Source organism: Lepus europaeus, chromosome 10 (assembly GCF_033115175.1).
Source record: "Lepus europaeus isolate LE1 chromosome 10, mLepTim1.pri, whole genome shotgun sequence".
In the NCBI taxonomy this organism is placed as follows: domain Eukaryota; kingdom Metazoa; phylum Chordata; class Mammalia; order Lagomorpha; family Leporidae; genus Lepus; species Lepus europaeus.
Genome location: NC_084836.1, coordinates 101732965 through 101755675, shown reverse-complemented (window position 1 = coordinate 101755675; position 22711 = coordinate 101732965). Strand labels below are relative to the sequence as shown.

The following is a 22711-nucleotide window of genomic DNA, read 5'->3' as shown; positions in this document are numbered from 1 at the left end:
GGGCCGTGACACCACAGTAGCAGCTGCATGGTGAGCAGGTGTTTCCCAGGTGGAGAAAGGGGCTGCCCGACTTGGAACAAAGTCTGAGTGCTGCCCTCCCACAGCCCCACGCCGAGGCCAGCCGAGGGGCCACACTTGCATCATCTGGTGCAGTTCACATGCACCAGGGTAGATACTTGACCTAAAAATGAAACCAAAGATTGGCTGTGGCTGTGGCAGGTGATTCTCTTGGGAACTGTGGGGAGTGGCAGGGACCAGGGTGACATGAGGAGAACACAGTGGGCACCATGCACACAGCCGAGTGAAGGAAGCCCATTAGAAAGCAGGGCTGATGTCCACACAGGGACAGCCTCCTACCACGTGTGTAACAGGAGTGTGGCCCAACTGCTTCCTACCAAAACTGCACGGAGTGTGAAGGACCTGGCTGTGCTGGTGGAGGCGAGCGTTTGTGTGGAGGGAGGAAGGAGGGGTGGAGCCAAGAGGCAAGAGAGGCCAGAGCAAGCAGGACCACGCGGCCCTCACCCAGGAGCTGGGATTTCGTCCTGGCAGTGAGGAGTTCGTGACACGGGAAGGGAACGTGTCTCAGATATGACGCTGTGGAGGGTGGTGGGGGCTGGTAACGGAGAGAAGCCAAGGATGCAGGCGTCAGCGAGGACCAAGTCCAAGCCAAGAAACACTGGTCCTACAGCAGGCCCAAGGGGCTGAAGGCGGCAGAGAAGGTTATCACTGTTTTCCAAGTGGGGAAGACCAGGCTCAATGAGGAACAGAGCAAAGAGATGAGGCCTCGACCTGCCACTGGGTGACCAAGGGTGCACTGGAGGGCCCAGGCGTACCCTACCCTCACCAACAGTCTGCTGGGCCACGTTAGCAGAAGCAACAGCCCAGATGGGTCAGTAGTAGGGATCCTAGACAGTAAAAGGAATGGGGGGGGGGGGCAGCAGACCAGCCTTCCAAGGGGCTAGGAAGGCCAGGAGGCCTTCGTGAGAAAACACAAACCATCCTGTCTCATGGTAGGTTGGGATCCAGTCTCTTTATTGTCAGAGTCCCCTCCCTGTGGCTCCCCCCACCTCCAAACCTATAGAAAACCCCCATGCCTAGGAGTGTCCTGGGGAGGGGGGCCAGAGTACGGGGGAAACTTCTGTGCTCCACCCTCTGGCCTGGGCAGTGCAGATAGGAGGGTGCACAGGGAAGGGGTAGGCCAGGAACTCCACCTGCAGAGGATGTGGCACTGGCTGGGGTGTGTGTGGGTAGGAGGTGCCTGCCCAGCTCTCCTCTGGTACCCGCTGGGGTTGGCATCCAGGGACGGGTGCCTGGCGTGAGGCCTGGGCCAGCGATGCCCTATTTCTGCTGGTAGCCATTGTTCCATCAGACTGGAAAAGAGAAAGACAAAGAGACTAAGGCTGCGAGGAAAAGACTGGTACTTTCTTGTTTTATTCTTTTTTTCCCTTATTTTTAAAAAAATTTTAATTAATACTTGTATTTTCATATGGGGTACACAGCAATACTTCAACAGTGTAATCCAATCAAAATGGACAACTAGGCCGGCGCCGTGGCTCACTAGGCTAATCCTCCGCCTAGCGGCACCGGCACACCGGGTTCTGGTCCCGGTCGGGGCACCGGATTCTGTCCCGGCTGCCCCTCTTCCAGGCCAGCTCTCTGCTGTGGCTAGGGAGTGCAGTGGAGGATGGCCCAAGTGCTTAGGCCCTGCACCCCATGGGAGACCAGGAGAAGCACCTGGCTCCTGCCATCGGATCAGCGCGGTACGCCGGCCGCAGCGCGCCAACCGTGGCGGCCATTGGAGGGTGAACCAATGGCAAAGGAAGACCTTTCTCTCTGTCTCTCTCTCTCACTATCCACTCTGCCTGTCAGGAAAAAAAAAAAAAAAAAAAAAATGGACAACTAGCCTTCCTGTCTCCTCATCCATGGTAGGGCCTTCCAGCTCCTCTACTCCTGGTCTTTGTACAGCATGTAACACCCACTGTGCCACAAACACTAGAACTTGTTCCTTCTTTCTGTGTTTGGTTATCTGTATCCAACATTCCTCTACCACCTTTCCCCCACCCTTCCCGATCTCTACTAATCACTGTTCTGAGATCCATTATCTTTTAAAAAAAATTTTATTTGAAAAGCAGAGAGAGAGAGTCTTCCACCTGCTGGTTCACTCCCCCAAAACTCTACAACAGCCAGGGCCTGACCAGGCCAAAGCCAGCTGCCAGGAACTCCATCCTGGTCTCCCACATGGGTGGCAGAAGCCTCAGGTAATCTTGGCTCATCTTTAGCTGCCTTCCCAGGCATACTGGCAGGAAGGGAGATGGGAAGCAGAGCACCTGGCACTGATGTGGGATGCTGGCACCACACCAGCTCCTGTATTTTGTCTTCCTGATCACAGGCGTTCTAACTGAAGTGCGACGGCTCCTTCCTGTCGCTGTGATTTGCGTCTCCCTGACCCTGGTGCTCTTGGCGGGAAGAAGAAAGGCTCTAACGATGCTGCCGACAGACACCTGCACTCTGGCCTCAGACCTTCCTGGTCAGGTAACTTTGGGCAAGTCTCACCCCCTCCCTGAGCCTCTAAAAACCTCACTTGTGAACTAGCTTCACGAGGTAAAACTCAGCCTCCCAAACAACGATGTTCCAAGAGGGAAAACTGCCGGTGTAGAAGGTTCTCAAGTTACGCGTTCTGCAAGCCCTTGCTGGTGGGCATCCATGACGGCCATGGGTTAGGACAGTCCTCTAGGAGCATCAGTCTTGGAGGCCTTCCTCTGCCTAAGCCTGTCTCCTTCTGAGCGTGGAAGTGGCCGGCCTGCCTTTCCTCTCAGCTGCAGCAGCCACAGAGTGAGCTCCGAGGCCGTGTACCGCTGGGTTCCCATCCAGGCTCCGCAGTCACCACCCTGAGATCCTGTGACAGCCGCGGCGTCTCCCTGCCCTCTCAGTACCTCAGCTTCCACATCTATCCTAGCATCACCGTCCAATGAACTCAGAGCAGGCACAGCTCCTGCCACACAGGATCAGGTTCCGGCCCCTGAGACCCTTCAGAGTCAGTACCCTTTCCTTCCTCACCACCAGAGCTGGGACTACAACCAAGAGGCTGCTGGCCTTCCACACCCCGGCCACCGTGCCTCTGCTGAGGGACCTCCCTCGGCACGCACTGCTTTGCTGGCACCTGCAAGCAGGCTCACCCATACGCCTCTCCCACCCCCAGGCTGGCCTCGCACTGGCTGTGAACAATTCTGTTTTTCTCCAATAGATTAGCAGCTCCTCGGGGTGGAGACAGGTGGCAGCACGTGGAGTACTGAAGGGGTGCTGGTTGGGTGGGCCTGGCCAGCCCAGACAACGGACCTAATTCCTCAGCCTGCCAAGCCCTGCCACAGAGGGGTGTGTGTGGCAGGATGCCTGGATACAGAGGGGCCTTCACTCCTGGGCACAGTGCCAGGCTCCCCTACCTGGTCTGCTTCATGATACTCCCTGTCCAATCTCCACCGCTTCCCCACCCTCCGCCCACAAGGACCTGGCCCGTACCTGCTTACTGCAAGGCCCCTTGCTCTGCATCTGTGTCCTGGCTGTGCTCCTGGAGGGAGGAGGCAAGAAGGGACCACACGTCACTCACGGAGGGCTCCGAGTCCTGTCCGGGGCTACCTGCGCACAAAGACCCTGTGGCCCGAGTACAGCTGCAGGAAGCAGTCAGAAAGAGGGAGGGACAGCAAGGGGAGTGACTGTGGGAGCAACCAACAAGGCTGGTTTGGGATCCTGAGGGGATGGCTTGAGGGCTCCAGAGGAAAGAAACGGGCAGTCAAGGGAGTTCTAGGACCAGCAGGGCCACACTTCTGAATTAGAGCAGGCCTGAGAGCTTCGCAGCTGGGCGAGTTCCCAACTCTGGAGCATCAGAGTCTTTTGCCAGGGCCTTCACAGACACGACTGTGCCCCAGGCTAGGCAGGAGGGCCCTCCGTATCACAGCCAGGAGCCCATCTGTCCTCACACTGGGCCCCAGCAGTGGGGAAAAGGAGAAGCTCCAGGCTCAGGGGAAAGGTCTGGGTTTCAAGCTTGGCTCGGCTTTTATCAGTTAGGAGACCCTGAGCAAGCCACTCAGTCCCTGTGAGCCTCCATTTCCATTTCTTCACAGCGTAGAATGTGCGGACAGTAATCCTTTGCACAGAACAGCGTTGTTCTGAGGGTTAAATGAGATTAGAAAATATGGACTGCAGGATCTGCTGCTCAGCCAGAGTTCATGAAGCAAGTGAGTGGCACTGACAGGAACCACACAGCCCCTGGCTGGCCTCCCATCCCCCTCAGTGTCAGCTGGCAGCCAGTGACAGACAGGGAGCTCACCAGCCTGCTTCACCCCTGAGTGGCAGTGGCTCACTGTGCCTTCTCCAGGCAACCCCAGGCTGCTGTCCCCTCTGCCAACCCATGTGGACAGCAGAGGCCACAGGGGGCCCTGAGCTTGGGTGTGGACTTCTGAAATAGAGGACTCCCCCCACCTCTCTCTTCCCTTTCCCCACAGGACCAGCAGCCCTGGGAAGGAGGGAGGGGGAAGCTCCTCAGGAGGCCAACAGGTGAAGCCTCCCGGCCCATCCCTTCCACGCCCTCGACCGGGTCCTTACCAGCTCCTCCTCACTGTGTGTCAGCAGTCCCTCCTCATCGCCATCGTTGTGAGCCTGGGCTCCTCCTTGGGGCGTGCCTGCCTCAGCAGTCATGTCCTCCTGGGGGGCTGGTGGCCGGCTACAGCCACCGCCGCCGCCGCCACTACTACTGCCGCCGCCACTACTAGCGCCGCCGCCACTACTACTGCCACCGCCGCCACTGCCACTGCCACTGCCACCGCCGCTGCCGCCGCCCTTCTTCTTGCCACCTTGAGGAGGAAGGGTTGGATGAGGGGCACTGGAACTCAGACTGGGGCAGCAGCACAGGGTGGCACCTTGGCGGAAGCTGGCCTCAGCATGGTAGGTGCAGGTGGGCTGGGATCTGCAGGGCTCCTGGGACTAGAGGCCACCCCAGGCCCCACCCCACCCCGTGCACAGTGCTCCCCTTTGCACTGCCCCATGTTCCTGGTCACTGAGCTGGGTGAGGACCCTCAGAGGCTGACCTGGGTTGGCCTTTTGCTCCTCAGCAATCTGCTCCAAGCGGCCCAGCAGGGCATCGATAGTGGACTTGATCTGCGTCAACTCTGTCTTGATGGTCTGTAGCTCACTGCTCTTTACTGGGAGTAGAGGGGGACAAGGCTGTTGTCAACACAAAACCCAGCCCCATTCTGTCAGCCAGAAAGGCAATTATTTTTCGGTTCTTTTCCTGGCCAGGGAAAAGGCCTCCTGCTGAAAACTTGCACGAGGCCATCCCCAGTGGCCAGCCTGCACCTCTGAACCTGGCTCTCTTTTCCCCAATCCTGTCAGCTCTGAAATGGACTGGGAAGGGCGGCAATGCAGGCGTGTGGGTGCTCCTCTGCATGTAGGTACCTGAGCAGGCAGGTGCGGCGCTGCTTCAGTTACACAGCAGGGTCTGCCTTTAAGGTAGGTAATGTGGATCTTCTGCAATCACACTTCCTGGGTGCTGGCTGTGGTGCGTGGACACCACAGTGAATGTGAAAGAGGGGCCTGTGCAGCCCTGTCCTTGCCGTGCCATCTCCTCACAGGGCTCCATGTCACAGCACTGGACTCTGTGCCCAACCCAAGCCCCTTCTTCTCAAATGTCAGCCTTTTCCACTTAAGACATGCATGGAGATACTCACTTGGTTGTGTTAAAGCTGCAGAACTGTGGGAGATTTGTTCCTTTATCTATTTTCCAACGTAAAAAAAGTTGATTCCATTATTTTGCTAATGATAAAAATACAAATTATGTATGAAGATGATTAGTCAGTCACTCACACTTGATCTTGACTGAGCTGGTGGTGATGGCTGTGGAGCGAGCAAAGAGCTTCACAGGTATGGTAGTTTTGACACGCCGGACCAAAGGGACTGTGACCCGGGGTCGCTTCACCGGGACTGCCCTGGGCACTGGCACTGGCGATAGGCGGCCCCGGTAGTCGAAGAGCCTGTGAGGGCAAATGGGTCAGGAGCTGCCGGCGTGGCCTTTGGCCCGGGAGGCACTGCAGCTGGTGTGGCTGGTGAGGGGCTGGGAGGTGCATACACTTCTGCCTGCCCTGGACCCTGATGGCTGCTGGGAACCTCACTATAAACACCTCTCCTTACCAGCCAGGACAGTTAGGGGCAGGAGGAGCAGGAGGTCACGGTGGTTCTGCCCCTCTCAACAGAGGAGCACCTGAAACAGCCCCAGAAAGCAGCTTTCCTGAGGTCAGTGGGACAGGCAGGCCTGCCTGATCACAGGAACCGGCTGGCCCAAGTCTCCGCTCAGAGTCTGCACATCTCCTCAAAGCAGCACAAACTGCTGCTGGCAACAGCCAGTGTGGGCGTGAGGGCCGATCCCTGAGCCTGCCTGAGCCTCAGTTTTACCATCTGCCTCACGAGGATGGCTACCCAAATCCACTGTCTCCTCACATCCACTGGGAGGGCACAGCACGAGGACATGGCTAAACCACTTCAGGAGCCCACAACCTCAGAGACACAAGGCCATGCCCTAAGCCCCTTCCTTATCCTGGGCCTCCTTGATCACTCCACTCTGGTAGCTCTGCTTCAGAGATAGAGGCTGGGGACCCAGCAGCATTTTAAGGCTGGCCAACTCTGGTCAGACTCCAGGGTTCCCAGATGGTGTGTGGCCCCCAAGGCCATCACCCAGCCCTCTCCAGGAGGGGGTCTTTTCAAGCTGAACAGGCAGCAAGTCAGTAGGCTACATCCGGGGCTCTTGCCTATCTGCAGCCACCATCTTTCTGCAGGGAACTGCGGCCATGGGGGTACGCTGAGGCTGGGAGAACCACTTTCGCTGGGTAAGTCAATGTCCCAGTCCCCAGCACTCCTTTCTTCAGGAGCCCCTGCCCTGGGGTGTGATGGCTGGAGACAGAAAGTCTCTGGGAATGGATCCAATCCCAGATCCTGCATTTCTGTTCCCAAGGGGAGGGGGCGGCTCTGGCCTTGGTCAGAATCACTGAACCACAGAATTTCAGAGCTGGAGGAACCCCGAGAGATCACTTGGTGCAAGCCCATTATACACTGGGAAGGGGATTTGCCCAAAGTCACATAACCCATTTTGTGGCAGACCTGGGATTAGCACTCAGGTCTTCTAACTCCCAGGCAAAGGCACTTTCCACCCGACCACACTGTCACCTAAAACCATTCACAGGTGAGAAAAAGCGGGCTGAGAACTTCTGTTCTTCCTGGGCTGCCGGGAGTGCGCTGAGTGAGAGGGAGAGAGGCAGGAAGGAAGAATGTGGCTGATGCCAAGAGACTGGGAACCCACAGCCTCAAGGCTGGGTCTAGATAGGCGTGGGAGTAAAGGAGGCAAAGTCCACAGTCCTCCAGGGACTACTTCAGACCTCCAAATGGCTGCTGCTCCTTTGGTTATAAATATAAGCTCTGGATTCCTTCCAGCTGGCTGGGCACCTCACAGAGGTGATGAGACTGGAAAGCGGAAGTATGAGGACTCCAGCGCCCAGCAGCCAGTGCTAAATCATTCCGTATTCCAACTGGCTTCGGTGATGTGCTCCGTGGCTACACAGTCCCCTCGAGTCTTTGACCTCAGGACTGGGAGGAGGAAGGGTGGCTGGAGCAGGAGGCAGTGTGGTACAGTGGCCCTGGGCTAGGCACCTGTGGCACTACATCCCAGGCCCAGCCCCGCCACTGACTCATACAGCAACCTTGGGCAAATGCCTGTCCACCCCTCTGGGCTTTGCTTGCCATTTGGAGGAATGAGTGGGCTGCATGGCACGTGCAATCTCTCAGGACACTTCCAGGTTGGCTGTTTCATGCCTGGGCACGCCCCTCCCCGCTCACCTGTCGTAGAAGTCGTCCCGGTAGTAATCATAGTCAAAGTTGTAGCCACTGGGGAAACAAAGGGGAGAGGGCCAGAGCTTAGGGATGGCCACTCAGCCCACTCTCCACAGGCCCTCATCTCCAAATGCATCCCCAAGTTCTAGGTTCAGCACCCTGTCACCACCAGCATTTATCCCCCGCCTGGAACGAGGGCCCCCCATGCCCACACACGGACAGACAGGGCACCTCACCTGTAAATGGCAGACGCTGCTCTCTTTAGCCCCTTGGGTCTGTTGGGCTTGGGCTCTCCAGCCATGTTGATATCTGCATGGAGGGAAGAGGCAGAGTCGGAATGCTGGCACGACAGAGGTTCGTCTGCACGTATCACCCTCATGCACACACACAGGGCAATTCACATGCTCACATGATGTACACATGGTTCTGATGTGACCAGCACAGCTCTTCATACATGAGACCCAAACCCTGACATCACACACACACACAACACCTTCACACATGTTCACATGTCAAGAATATCACACACACGGGTAAGATGAACTCTTAAGTACACTGGACTTGGCTCCAACATCAAATATGTAACTGCCCATATACAAATAAACCAATGCACATTCACTAGGACATTCTATGAAACATCTTTATGCCTTAACTTAGCACCCAATAAGATCTAAACAAATATGTAGTGAATGAATACATGGATATCTGTTTATACACTTAAGCACATTCTGACACACACACACATCCCACACCCATACATAACAAAGGTACTTGCCCACACTCAGTCACATCCATATACCTCTAGGATATCCCTTCTCAAACACACATACACAGCACTGCATGGTCACACCACGTGTGTAACACCAAAGCTTTGTCCTGTGCTCCCAGCCCACGCTCCTGGCTCTCAGAAAGGGCTCTAACCTAAGGCACCTGCTGCCCCGTGTTAACAGGCTGTGCTAGAACACCCTGTTCCCTTTCTCTGGTGAATCTAGACTTCAACTGGAACCAGAAAGCTTGTCATGAAGAAACACTGAGAAAGCAGGAACAAGACAAAAGCACTTCCCAAGGGCTACTAAAAGTCCCCCAGATAGCAAGTTGACAACTACTTAGTCTATAACCAGTGGAACTTCTAACTAGTTATAGAGGCTCAAAGCAGTGGTGGGGGCTGGGGGACTAAAGAAGGGCGCTGACAGGAGACTGAAGAGTAAAAGATGGGAGAAAAGAGATGTCACTTACCCAGGGTCTGTCCAGCCAGCACCCGCCCGTTCTCTCCCAGCACAGCTGCCCGGGCATGGCGCTCGTTGGCATACTGGACAAAGGCATAGCCCTTGTGCACAGAACAGCCGGCCACACGGCCGTACTTGGAAAAGATGGTCTCCACATCTGACTTATTCACCATAGCTGTGTTGAGGTTTCCAATGAAGACCCGAGAGTTGATGGACTTGGGATCGTTCTTGTTGGTTACATTGCTTGTCTGGATCTTCAAGGACATGGTGGCCACCTGGAGAGAGAGTGCACGCCTCTCTGAAGCTGGGTCCCTGCACTGGGCCCAGGGTTGCCCACGGCCCACATCCTGCATTGCCCCTCACGCTTTCTCATGCACACCCTTAGAACCATCTAGCTCCCTGCTTCCGCATCTTGTTTTCTTGTTATAACACCTAGAGCTGCTAACCCCACTGCCAGGCGCTTTGCATCTGACATACGTGTCCTCATCTGGTACTCATGTGGTTAGGCAGAGCCATGTTTTAAGGGAGGAATCTCACACTTGAGAGAGGTCACAATGCTAGTGAATGACAGGGCTGGATTCAAACTCTGGTCTGCTCGACTCCAACTCTTGGAAGCCCACCCCTTCTCTAATGCTATCTCAATTGTTGCCCCTTTCAGGATTCAATCTGAAGATCATCCTGAGCTTTTCTTCTGGTCCTGCCAAGTAGAACCACAGCACATTCACAGGGTCCCTGCACATAATGTGTACTCTGGAACCACAGCATCATTTGGAAGCCACTCAGCCTGGCCCTGACGTGGGCAGTCACAGAACTGTTTTTATTGGTACCAGCCATTCTGAAAAAGCTGTGCTTCAAGAAGCCTCATGGGGCACTCCCTGTGGACTCAGTGAATACTTCCAAGATCCTCCGAGTGAACATTACCATTGTTACTCATATTTTACTGAAAACTGAGATGGACAATTTCATTAACTGGCCAGTAATGGGTGTTTAACCCAGGTCAGTCAGTCCCAAACCCCTTTTATTTTCAATGTAATCACTGTGCTTCCCAGAGCTATAGCCAATTTAAATACCACTATAAGTCAGTATGTTTATCTGAGAATTACTTTTAATAAATTAATTTGAATTACTTAACACTCAACATGTTGTTGTTTGGCTCAGAGATGAGACTGCACCCACTCTTCACTCTATACTCTGGGAATGTCTGTGTCCCATAGGACTGTACACATCTCTCCTGCCCCCTACTGGGACAAGCTCCAGAGAACAAAGAAGGAGGAGTCTCAATTTCAGTAGGAAAGGCCTGAAATTACACATTTATGCCTCTTGGCCCAGTCTTCTATTTATTGGCACAGGAGGGCATAACTCCCTTTTAGAACACTCCTATCTCAATATCCACTTCAGAAGGTGATAAAGACACCAAGCAACATGTATAAAAACACTCATATTTTGGGTAGACCATAGTTCTTTTCAGTGACTTAGACGATATAAGATGGAAAAACCTTGCTTTTTGGCTAAAACCTCCCAGCCTTGAAGGTGGCAGATTCTAACCAGCAGGTGGCAGTGTTTACTAGGAAATCATAGGTGAGACCTAGGAATGTGATTCTGGAGAAGAAATTGCTCCTGGGTTTTTCTAGTAAGCTCCATGGATACACCTGGGTTGGGTGTACACTCCGCTAAAGGAAAGGGGAACTGACTTGGAAGGGATGGACTTGCTACTCAATTTACCTTTGTATCAAATTAACATTTATTCAGATTACTCTTACTCCCAGAAACACCTAACACACTGTATGCAGCAGGAAATGCTTGGTGGTGTTGGTCCCCTTCTTTACCCCATTCTTCACAGTTCTGAGAGTCCCCTCCTACCTGGATGACAAGAGTTAATTCCTCATGCACCTTACAGGAGTAGAGGTTTATAGGCTCCTGTGTGGGCATCAGCTGACTCTCGTGTGGCTCAGCTCAAAGCTTTGATGTTTTGGCCCAGGGAGATGTTCCCCGCTTTGGCCACTAGCTGGGGTGCGAGACAGAAAGAGAAGGATGATGATTGAGACTTGCTGATGACTGCTGGCCCTGCCGCTGACCTAGCAGGCACGCGACAGTTGAGAATTCCCTCAGTCCTCTGCCAGGAACCTCCAACACCACTGAGCAGGAAGCAGTTGCTGAGCATCTGAGCTGGGTCCTGCAGACAGATCCGCACTCATGCCTAGGCAGACAAGCAGAGTCTTAAGGCTTGGCCCTAATCAGTCTTCTCTTGCATCACTTGGGGTTTGGTACAGTGCACATTCTGGACTTTGCAAAGTGAGAAGCATTGGAATTACTCTGACCATAAACACTTCCCTGTTTTACTAACACTGCCATTTGTGGACCCAGTGTAGATGAGGGTCAAAGTTGGATTAAGCACAATCTGTAAGACACCAAGGACAGCCAGCCAGAAGCCATGTCACACAAAGGTCAGGAGACACGGGCGGTGTATGCATGTGGCTGCTCTGAGACAGGGAGAAACGCCACCTGCAGAGGATCTAGGAGCCCAGCCCAGCCCAGCCCATCAACTCCTTGTCCAAACAGCCCCTAATCAGCCTTCTCTGTTGCTGCTGTGCAGATGCCTTAGGCCCAAGAAGAGGGGAGTGTGTGGAGTGTGGGAAGGTCTGAGTGAGCCCAAGGGGCTCCTCAAAGTAAGCAGTGGAGTTGGCAGGAGGGCAATGACAAGGAGGTGGACCAGACTAGGAACTGCCAAGTTCAGATAAAGAATCACACACAGCAAGTCAAGAACTCTAAAGTCAGACATGATCTTCCAGGTTAAGAGCATCACAAAGTCAGCTTCACCTGTAACTGTCAAATATTTCAACATTGGGGGCCAGTGCTGTGGTGTAGTATGCAGAACCACCGCCCGCAGTGCTGGCACCCCATAGAGGCGCCAGTTCAAGTCCCAGCTGCTCCACTTCCAATCGAGCTCTCTGTTATGGCCTGGGGAAGCAGTAGAAAATGGCCCAAGTCCTTGGGCCCCTGCACCCACATGGGAGACCCGGAGGAAGCGCCTGGCTCCTGGCTTCATATTGGTGCAGTTCCAGCCGTTTCAGCCAGTTGGGCAGTGAACCAGCGGATGGAAGACCTCTCTCCCTCTCTGCCTTTCCTTCTCTGTGTAACTCTGGCTTTCAAAAAAATAAATCTTTAAAAAATAGAAAAAATTTTCAACATATGGTATATGTACAGTACATCAATGGCCATTTGTACTTAATCTGTCCTGAAAATGTTAGAGGCAGATCTGACAAAGCCTGGGGCATAGAAAGTGCTAAACAAATGTTAGGGAGAAAGTACTAAGGAAGCTATCCCCACCCCAGCTCTGCCTCACAGATTAGCTGTGTAACGGAGAGCAAGGTATCTGCAGTCCCCAGAGGTCCCGGACCTTGCAGCAAGCAGAGATGTGCACAGAGGGATTGTTTTTGCTGGTGGGGGAAAGGGAGAGAGAAAAGAACCAATTTTGCTCCTTTAAACTTCTGCAACATCAGATTAGCAGGGGGCTATTAACAGACAGTCCCCCAAAACAATGAGGAGCTGGAACCGGGCATAGCATCTCAAAACAATGCTGTTTGAGAAAACCAGGGACTAGGGTCCCAGGAAAGGGTCTGTGTCTCTACCTGCACAAAAGCAGAGCCCTTAAGCTAATCAATGTCCACTGGGGACACAATTTATAGCTCAATGGAATGGCTTGCTTCTCCAGGCTAGTAAGAAGAAATTCTAGTTGAAACATTTCAGATGGAAACTGTTTTGGAACACAGGAGCCAAGCCTGAACATATAGAAAAGTGGCAAGGTTTTGCAGAGGTAGAGAAGCTCGGGAAGATACCTCTGTTCCTGACCTTTAGGTAAATGAGACCCCTGGAGAACCACCCCAGTAGGAACAGCCTCCGATTCTAAAATAAGGAGACTTGGGGGCCGGCGCCATGGCTCACTGGGTTAATCCTCTGCCTGAGGCACTGGCATCCCACATGGGTGCCGGGTTCTAGTCCCAGTTGCTCCTGCTCCAGTCCAGCTCTCTGCTGTGGCCCGGGAGGGCAGTGGAGGACGCCCCAAGTCCTTGGGCCCCTGCACCCACATGGAAGACCAGGAAGAAGCACCTGGCTCCTGGCTTCGGATCGGTGCAGCGCCAGCCATAGCGGCCATTTGTGGGGTGAACCAATGGAAGGAAGACCTTTCTCTCTTATTCTCTATATCTCTGAACCCCCCCCCCCAAAAAAAAGCCCAGGCTCTATTTAAAATAAATAAATAAATCAGGAGACTTCACACATTTGGCCTTACTAATCCTCAAAAGAGCCCTGTAGGGAGGCAGTTCAGATAGGGAAGTTTTGACAAACTCACAGTGACAAAGTAACTGGTTAACAGAACCAAGCCAGAACTGGAACCCCCGGTTCTATTTAACTCGGTGAAGAATCTGCAGGGGCAAGATTGCTTCCGCACAGAGAGCCGGTGGTGCTGTTATCCTGAGTCAGCTACGCAGCCCCTGCTTGCATGTGCCCTTGCAGTTCCTCTTATTTGGACGGGATGTTAGTGAACACAGCCAGTTTATACTGCACTTTGTTTTTGTACTGCGTTTGCACTACAGTGCAAATGTGTACAACCTCCCCCAAATACCCAAATTCCCATGTTGAAACCTAATCCCAGCATCAGAGTATCTGGACACGGGGCCTTTGGGAAATGCTTAGGTCGTGAGGGCAGAGTCCTTAGGAACAGGTTTAGTACCTTCTAAAAGCAGGCACAGAGAGCAGCTCTGCTTCTAACCTGTCAGGACGGAGCTGGCCAGGAACCAGTAGGTGGTCCTCACCAGACACCAGATTTGCCTATGCCTTGATTTTGGCCTTTGCCTCCAGGACTGTGAGAAACACACTTTCCTTGTTTATGAACCATCAAGTTTATGGAATTGTATTACGGCAATCCAAACAGACTAAGTTAACAGTCTTTACCTGGACATCGTTGGTACCACTTCATGGATGGGGAAAAAAGCTGAAGATGGGGAAAGATAAATGATGTATTTAAAGTCAGCTAGCTGGTGCTCGCTTCGGCAGCGCGTGTACTAAAACTGGAATGATACAGAGAAGATTAGCATGGCCCCTGCGCAAGGATGACACGCAAATTCTTGAAGCATTCCATATTTTTGGAGAGCGAACCAACAGAAGGAAGACATCTCTCTCTCTCTGTCACTATACCTGCCAAATAAATTTAAAAAAAAAAAAAAAATCAGCTAGCTGGTAAGGGGAGTAGCTAGGGGACCTGAATCCAGGCTCCCTGTTTGACATTCTACATGCCACCTTCTCAACATCATCCTGAATCTGACTGCTCCCGACCCTATCGGATAGAGCCTAGTCTCTGGCTCATCTCTCATGCCTACTCTAACTAAATTCTCCTCAGCACTGAACCCTTCCTCTTGAAATGACTGTTTCAAAGGAGAAGCCACTCTGGGTCTTGATCCCCCAGTGCTATTCAGAGCCTTAGTTTTTGGCTGGACACCTCTGGCCTTATTCTCCTGTGTGGGAATGAATGGGGTCACAGTAGCCTGTAGCCAGCCCTCTCCTGTTAGAAAACCCTATGTGGTTTTAAGAAAAATAGATATGGACCAGTATTGTGGCCTAATAGGTTAAGCCACCGCCTAAATGCACGCTGGTTCAAGTCTGAGCACTTCACCTACAATTCAATTCCCTACTAATATGCCTGGGAAAACAGTGGAAGATGGCCCAAATCCTTGGGTCCCTGGCACCCTCATGAGAGATGTGGAAAAAGCTCCTGGCTTAAGCCTGGCCCAGCCCCAGCTGTTGCAGCCATTTGGGAAGTGAACAAGTGGATGAAAGATCTTTTTCTAGGTATCTCTCCCTTGCTCTGTAACTCTGCCTTTCAAATAAATAAAATAAATCTTTTAAAGAAAGAAAAATAGCTGTCAATGATGGAGAGCCTATTTCTGGAGAAAAGTCAAGCAATTATACTAATCAGAGTCCAGGGCCTCCCTGGTCAAGAGGCTCCTGGTTACCAGACAGCCAGGGATGATACGATATCCATTAATCTCATTAAACTTACCAGGACTCAGCTCATTAGCATTGCCCAAATGATCATTGCTGGTCAGAAGGAGTTAATTTCCCAAGGAGTGCTCTTTAGTTCCTGACCATTGTAAATCCCATGAGAAACCCCAGCTCTCAGCATGCCACACCTGGCACTCCTGGACAGGTGGAAGTGTAGGGGATCCATGCCACAGGTTCCATTTTTCATCATGGGACCCTCAACAAGTCATGGAATCTCTCTGGGCTTTATCTTCCTTATTCTGAAAACAGAAATCATCCATTCCCTTATTACCTTTCAGAACTGATCCAAGAATCAAACAGGCTAATCAATGTGAAAGTGCTCTAGTGCACCTGTAACACAGTGTAAAAGGATGTAAGATCACACCCATTTCTAGTATTACCTAGTTCCTACCCCTCTCACTCATGCAACACCCTTCTGCTGAGTGTCTTCCTCCATGCTGGCATCCTGGAGCTGCTGGGAAGCAGAGAGCCCTCCCAGGTCCACTTGGTTTTTAGAAAGTCATCTCTCCAGGAACCTGCTCACTTTTTCCTAACAACAAAAGGAAAATGCAGATAAAGCAGCAAAACAACAAGGCTCTAGAGTCAGACAGGACTTGGCTCCAGTCCTAGCCCTATTACTTGGCAGCTAGAACTTTGGCCATGTGTCTTAACCTTGCTGGGCCTGATTCCTCAACTGCAAAATAGGAATTATACCAGGATTAAAGAGTCTACACATAAAGTACCTAGTACAATGGCTGGCACCAGGAGGTATTTAACAAACAAAGTGAATAACCCAAATGTCCTATGAAAGCATAGGATTCCAGTGTGGCATTCAAGGTCTTCCACCTCCAGCCCTAGTGACCCTTACGCACACCATGTTCCTGTGTTCCATGTCTACCTAAGAAAACTGGGGTCAGAGGTAGGAAGTCTATACATACTCTCTCCCTTGTCCCAGTTTCTGGAAACAAACCTAGAAACTTCATAAAGTTTCTCTCCATACCTGCCAAACCACTACTGTGTGGGGCTGGGAGAAGGAACACTGACCAGGAAAGGTTCCAGACCTTGCTGAGTCACTCTATCACCAGCTTTACCATGAGGCCCCTGGGCCTATATTTTAGCACTGGTACCAGTATCTGGTAGGCCTTAATGAGATACCCAAAACAGAAACAAGGCACAGCTACATCTCTGTCATTTCTCCCTACAGTGTGGGCTGGCTGTACTCCCTACCTTCCTTGCTTGTTTTATACTAACTGTACTCTTGGTTATGTCTTTAGGCTGAAGCTTGGCTTCTGTGACAAGTGCTCCTTCACAGGAAATATAACAAGGGGTACATAGGTGGGAATCTTGGGCCTACAAATTCCAATGCTAAATCAGAATTAGGGGCCGGCACCACGGCTCAATAGGCTAATCTTCCACCTGCAGCGCCGGCACACCGGGTTCTAGTCCCGGTCGGGGCGCCGGATTCTGTCTCGGTTGCCCCTCTTCCAGGCCAGCTCTCTGCTGTGGCCAGGGAGTGCAGTGGAGGATGGCCCAAGTTCTTGTGCCCTGCACCCCATGGGAGACCAGGAGAAGCACCTGGCTCCTGCCTTCGGATCAGCCCGGTGGCCATTGGAGGGTGAACCAACAGCAAAGGAAGACCTTTCTCTCTCTCACTATCCACTCTGCCTGTCCAAAAAAAAAAAAAAAAAAATCAGAATTAGGAACTTACAAATGACTGTAAACCTCTGATTTTGCCAAGAGGTCACCCAAATACTTTCCTATCCATCTAACCATAAGTATTCAAATACTGAACTAACTATGGACCAGGTACGAATTAACAAATCACATGTGTCCTGTGATGGGATCTGCTGCCCCAGAAACAACATAAGCAAAGCATCTGGAAGACCAGAGAAGGGGTGGGAGCATCACAGAAGGCTCTACCAAAAGGGAGAATGGTTAAAACGAATTCCCACTTCCTGGGAGGTGACCCAAGAAGACACTATGCCTGTCTTGAGAAAGAACACTAAAAGGTACACAATATGCAGCAACTTTATACCTTGGCACTCTGTATAAACGTAGAAGCTTAACAGACATGATTTCCCATAGCCCTGATCATAGCCTAGTATCATCTTCACTCTACAGATGAAGAAACTGATGCTCAGAGCCTTAAGTAATCTGTCCACAGCCACATAAAATGGAGTAATTAGGTCCAAAAGACCCCAAGTGTGTCTGATTCTACAGCTTATGCTTTTCCCACTCCACTAGATTGTTCTCACTGAACTTCCATCCCACAGGAACAATAACCCTGGCTTTGCTCCTGATGTGCCACAAGACCTTGGGTCTTTAAACTGGCCATTTAAAAAAAAAAAAAAAAAGTTGTTCCAGGGCTAAAGCTGTGATCATGATAATCATTACCAATGTGTGTTGAGCACTCACTATATGCCAAGATCTGAACTAAGCCTTTTGTGAACGGAGATGATAATGTGTTGTGACCATTTCACAGATGAGGACACCAAAGCTTGGTGTTTAGTCCTACTCAAAACAGGAAAATGGCAGAGCTGACATCAACCTGTGAAACCTGATCCTCTTAACCTTGACCCAGAACAGCTCCAATGCCAGACGTGCCCTCTAAGTACCTGGAGGTCAGCTTCTTGCTGGACCTCCTGACACTATCTGACCCTTCAGGCACAAACTTACGGGCCTGGCAGAGGCAGAGGCAGAGGCAGAGAGAGGGAGGAGTCTTCCATCCGCTGGTTCACTCCCCAAATGAATACAATGGCCAGGGCTGGACCAGGCCTAAGCCAGCAGCCAGGAGCTTCATCTGGTTTCCCATGTGGATGCAGGGGCCCAAGGACTTGGGCCATCTTCTGCTTTCCCAGGCCACAGCAGAGAGCTGGATCAGAAGTGTAGCAGCTGGGACTCGAACTGGCGCCCATATGGGATGCTGGCACTGCAGGCAGCAGCTTTACCCACTATGCCACTGTGCTGGGGACCCCAGAGCATACTCTTAAGTCCAAGACCCAATCAGCACTTGATGTGAGCTTGGGGGATGGTTCCCTCCCCCTTCTCACACTTTAAGGAGCTGGCTCCACACAGTGATAATGTGGCAAGATTAGTCACTGCTTGCTGTTGGTTGATTATAGCTATTCTTTCCTGTAAATGAAGTTCAAAAGTCATCAAAGGGTTTGTCAGCTGTGACTTATGAGCCTCTTCCCCACAGGGAAGTCAGGCAATGACAAATGCCCCTCTCGTTCTGCTATTCATTATAAGTCGGAAGGTGCCATGTTCCAATTACTGGAGACCCCGATGGAGTTCATGGAAAACCCTGCTCCAGGCTGAGGCCATTACTCAGGCCTGGCAGGGCTCCTGGCAGGGCTGCTCAGGCCCGAGCTCTACTTGGTAGGAATTGAATGGAACGTTTTTCTGACCAAGCTGGCCCTTTCCGTCCCTGAACTTTGTGTTACGCTTGGTAGCTTATCCTAGATACACTGAATGGACAGATAAAAACACGAGTACCACGTGACTGCCTCAGAGTACCCAGAATCCAGACTGCCTACACAGTCAGGAAGTCAGGTTGTGCTACTAGGCAGACAAGGTGGGGAATACAGCACTCGGCAGGGAGCGCAGAGGATGCAGGACCCAGCATGTTCAGAGACAGGAGACTGACAGGACCTTCAGAGATACCCTAATGTAATCAAGGCTTCGACACGGAGTGCCACAGTATGCTAGGCCCTGTCTACTGTCTAGCTAGATGCTGTGGAAACAAAGAGGGATGACAGACAGTCCCTCTGCCACTGTGGGCAGATGAGAAAATTAAAATCCAGAAAGTGATTTGCTCAAGGTCACAAAGTAAATTAGGGTCACTGGTAAGAGAACAGACCTTGGGGCAGGAATCTGGCACAGTAATTAAGACACTGCTTAAGATCCCCGCACCCCGTATCAGAGAGCCTGGGTTCAAGTCCTGGCTACTTGGCCTGCTATCCAGCTTCCTGCCAATGAACGTTCTGGAAGGCAGCAGATGATGGCTAAAATATTTAGGTCCTGGATACAGGCATGAGATCCAGATCAAGTTCTGGCCTTTGGTCTGGAACAGCCTTGCTATTGTGGGGCATGTGGGGTGTGAACTAGCGATGGATATGCTCTCTCTCTGGTGCTCTTCCTTTCAAATGAAAAATTTTAAAACCTTAAAAAAAAAAAAAAAGTAGGCAGACCCCACCTCTAGTGACACAGAGAAAGCAGAGTGCTAGGGGAGCCTTCAGCCTTCTGCATGCCAGGCTTCTTATGTAAATATGGCAAAATAACCATCCAAATCCCACCTTCTTATTACATGTGTGACTTCTGGTAAGCCCCATAACCTACCCAAAGTCTTGGGACAGTAAAGCTTCCTTCAGAGCTGTGGTGAAGATTAAATCATACAGATGACAATGCACAGTGGCAGGCACACAGTAAGTATCCAAGATACTATTTGCCACCAAATAATCCCCAAAGCAACCCTTTGAGGAAGGTTTTATTAATCTCATTTTACAGTCAAGATGACTTTTTCAGTCTGTCAAACTAACTTAGACAGCGCTTCTCAAAACTATTTGTGGTGAAGAACTGTTTTTTGTTTATTTCCTTTTGTTTAACTTCCAATCCATGATAGACAGATACATTTGTAAAATACATAAAAATGTCATATTACTGCCCAAGTTTCTAATGACTTAGTCTCCATTTCTATACTTACCATGTCCCAGCAACATTTTACAGACTGGCAGTCATTCAATAAGCGGTACTTTGAGTTAGCACAGCTCTGAGCCTCTCTTACCTAACCCTGTGTCAAACTCTATGAAATCAGAGTGAAGAAAGTGAGTTTATTTTTTTCAAAAATAAAGAATCTTTTAGACCTTGTTATAAGGTTAATTTTCAAAAATTATCTTCATTTTTTCCCTTTTCTCTCTCAAGGTTCAAGTCCTTTCTCTCAAAAGAGAAAAGGGTAGGTAGGCCAAGGGTGATGTCTTCTGGAGGTGATTTATCATGGTCATCTGCCCTAGGTCATGCTGTATCCTGTAAGGGAAGATGATCTAGGTTTAATGGAAACTGGACAATCTGTCTGGGGCCTGGTGGTCTGAGAAGAGAGTATATTCCTCAAGAGGCTGGTACTTCTAGACCCTACCAGACCCTCTCCCCCTGCACCTGAGGGCATGAAGGAACCAACTGGGAGAAGGAATAGATTAACTTTACTTCTGGTGTTTCTAATTTTCAGCCTTTTATCACGATTGCTTACACACCTGTCTTCTCTCTCCATCTGGGGGGTTGAGGGCAAGATGGACACCAGATTCATTCCCAAATATGCTTATTGTGCACTGAAGAGTGTAACTGGCTGGGACTCTTCTAGGTGCATGCCAACTTCCCTCAGTATAGAAAACTTCTCTAAAACTGAGCTTATGTAGTAGTTATCTTTTCGCACTACCCAGAGCTGAGTGGGTCATATGATACAGTGTAAGGAAGGGTACAACTTGCTGTGAGTGACCTGCCATCCAGCAGGAGCCAAGGCCTGAATCTTTATTCTTATGTGAGAGGCATGGAATGTGGTCCAGAGGAATTTCTAAAACAAGAATGTCAGGGTAGGCATTTGGTGCAGTAGACAGACACCACTTGGCACACCCACTTCCCATATTGGAGTACCTGGGTTCAAGTCCTGGTTCTGCTTCCAATTCCAACTTCCTGCTAATGTACAACCTTGGAGGCAGCAGATGATAGCTCATAACTTGGATCTCTGCCACATTCTATGGCCAATCTATTCTGAGTAAGGCCGCAGAAGACTGAGCCATGGCAGTGCACGTCTCCATTTCCAGCACGTATTAAAGGAAGTAAGGGATTCTCTAAGAAACACAAAGAGGGAGGCCTAACCCAACTCGCCCTTCTCCCCATGACAGGCCTATCTGTAAGTTACAATGGTAAAAGGGGCTTAATAGCCTTGGATATTCTTTTTGCCTGTGGAGTCCTGGGGCTTGAATCCTACCTCCACTAGCTGTGTGACCCTGGGAAGGCCTTTCACTTCTCTGAAGTTCAAGTTTCCACATCTGTGAAATGGAATAAAAATCCCTGCATTACCCACTTGTAGCATATGTTGCTGTACGGGTGAAGTGAAATACCCAGGTCTGTCACCTGGGACATGCTACATAAATGTAGACAGGAACATTTCAGATGGACAGCAGCAGTAGGTCCTTCTAGACAGATATACCTAGGCAGGAAACCAATCTGCTGGAAGCAGGGGCTACATGGTATACAACTTGGCATTGCGACCAAGTGCTGTGCCCCTCAGGTATTAAGGGCAGGTAAAATCTTTTCATGTGGAATCATTTCAACAATCTTCCTCCTTGGAAATACCAAATGACAGCCTGTCACTCCCAGGTAAACAAAGGCTCGATCATGCAGACATGATACGCAAGGGCATATATATGTACATATTTTGTTCATTTCCCAGGTCCAGACAGTGAAAGACGCAAAGCTGACCTCTCTCCAAGGTGTGGTCCAAACATACATGAGGCCCTAAGCCTCAACCCACAGTCCAATGTTTGTGGCCCTAAGGGAACCACTGAAAATGACACCACAGTCACTGCCACTTTGCCTTTGTCTCTCTGGTAACAATATTTAACTCCACGAAAATTACTAAGCATCTGCCAATTCTATGACAGAGAAGGTAGGCTCCTGCCACTTCCTGTTTAACCCTTCAGAGGCTTCCCACCATCAAGAATCAAGCCCACATCCTACAGTAAGGCTTAAAACCCTTTCATGAATTAAGGCTACCAAATCCATACTCAATAAACCTCTTAGTGGTTGTAGGTCACACTTAATTTATAAATAAGTAAACCCTAGTGCAGAAAAGCCCAAGATAACAGAAAGAATAAGTCCATGTGCTGCGGGTTTTTTCTGAAGGAATGGTCATCTTACTCCAGAACATAGATTCAAGATGAAAACCACCATTTCCTGAATAAGCAAAGTATGGGACAAGAAATGGGAAACTGTATGGCTCAGGTGACCTCTTCCTTTAAGGCAGCTTAGACACTATCCTTTGGTAGAGGCTACCAACCAGACACCTCTCACTCTTCACAGCTGCAGCTCTATTAATAAACTTGGCTTAATGAGCACAATGTTCATTTGTATGCAATATGCTATTATTTGAATACCTAAGTTCAAGAGCTCTGCTGCTACTATCATCAAACAAAAGCCAACTAAGCAACCACTAGAGTTTAGCAAAACAACACCCTCAAGATGACAGACTTAACACACCCAGTGCCTGATGGACTTCTGGTCACTTCAACTGATCAGGACAGACCAGATGTGCTCTCTTTGGTCTTCTTCCGCTGCCATGGTCTTAGAAGGAATTAACCAACCTTTCTGGCCCCTTTTCCCCTCATAAAAGAACTCAACAAGCTTCTACATTGCAATAGATAATGTAAAAAAGTTTTCCCAAAATTGCTAAGAGGTATTTTAGTTGCAAGAGAAGAGGCGTGGACTTTGGATGCGGACAGACAAAAGTTTAAATCAGGATCGATCACGTACTATCTGCTTGACTTAGGATGTGTCATTGAACTCCCAGAACCAAAGCTCGCTATTAG

At 50.5% G+C, this 22711-nt stretch overlaps 1 protein-coding gene and 1 non-coding gene across 7 annotated transcripts in view; one reads left to right on the top strand and one right to left on the bottom strand.

Annotated features, from left to right (window-relative positions):
- Positions 1-1011: 1011 nt before the first annotated feature.
- RALY (RALY heterogeneous nuclear ribonucleoprotein) overlaps positions 1012-22711 on the bottom strand; it is an 87977-nt gene continuing 66277 nt past the window's right edge. For 3 of the 6 annotated variants that reach the window (XM_062204049.1, XM_062204055.1, XM_062204051.1), the window contains 8 exons: positions 9106-9370; positions 8106-8178; positions 7876-7923; positions 5857-6023; positions 5082-5195; positions 4600-4847; positions 3517-3565; positions 1012-1370 (listed from right to left, as the gene is read on the bottom strand). In XM_062204049.1, coding sequence (XP_062060033.1) covers positions 3521-3565; positions 4600-4847; positions 5082-5195; positions 5857-6023; positions 7876-7923; positions 8106-8178; positions 9106-9370 — 960 coding nt within the window. In that variant the 3' untranslated portion in view covers positions 1012-1370; positions 3517-3520. Of the gene's footprint in view, positions 1371-3516; positions 3566-4599; positions 4848-5081; positions 5196-5856; positions 6024-7875; positions 7924-8105; positions 8179-9105; positions 9371-14045; positions 14092-15280; positions 15392-15532; positions 15682-22711 lie in introns of those variants that run through there. The other 3 variants (XM_062204054.1, XM_062204052.1, XM_062204050.1) reach the window with 3 other exon arrangements.
- Positions 14132-14238, top strand: LOC133769217 (U6 spliceosomal RNA). Its single transcript, XR_009867119.1, has one exon. It is a non-coding gene; the product is annotated as a U6 spliceosomal RNA (small nuclear RNA).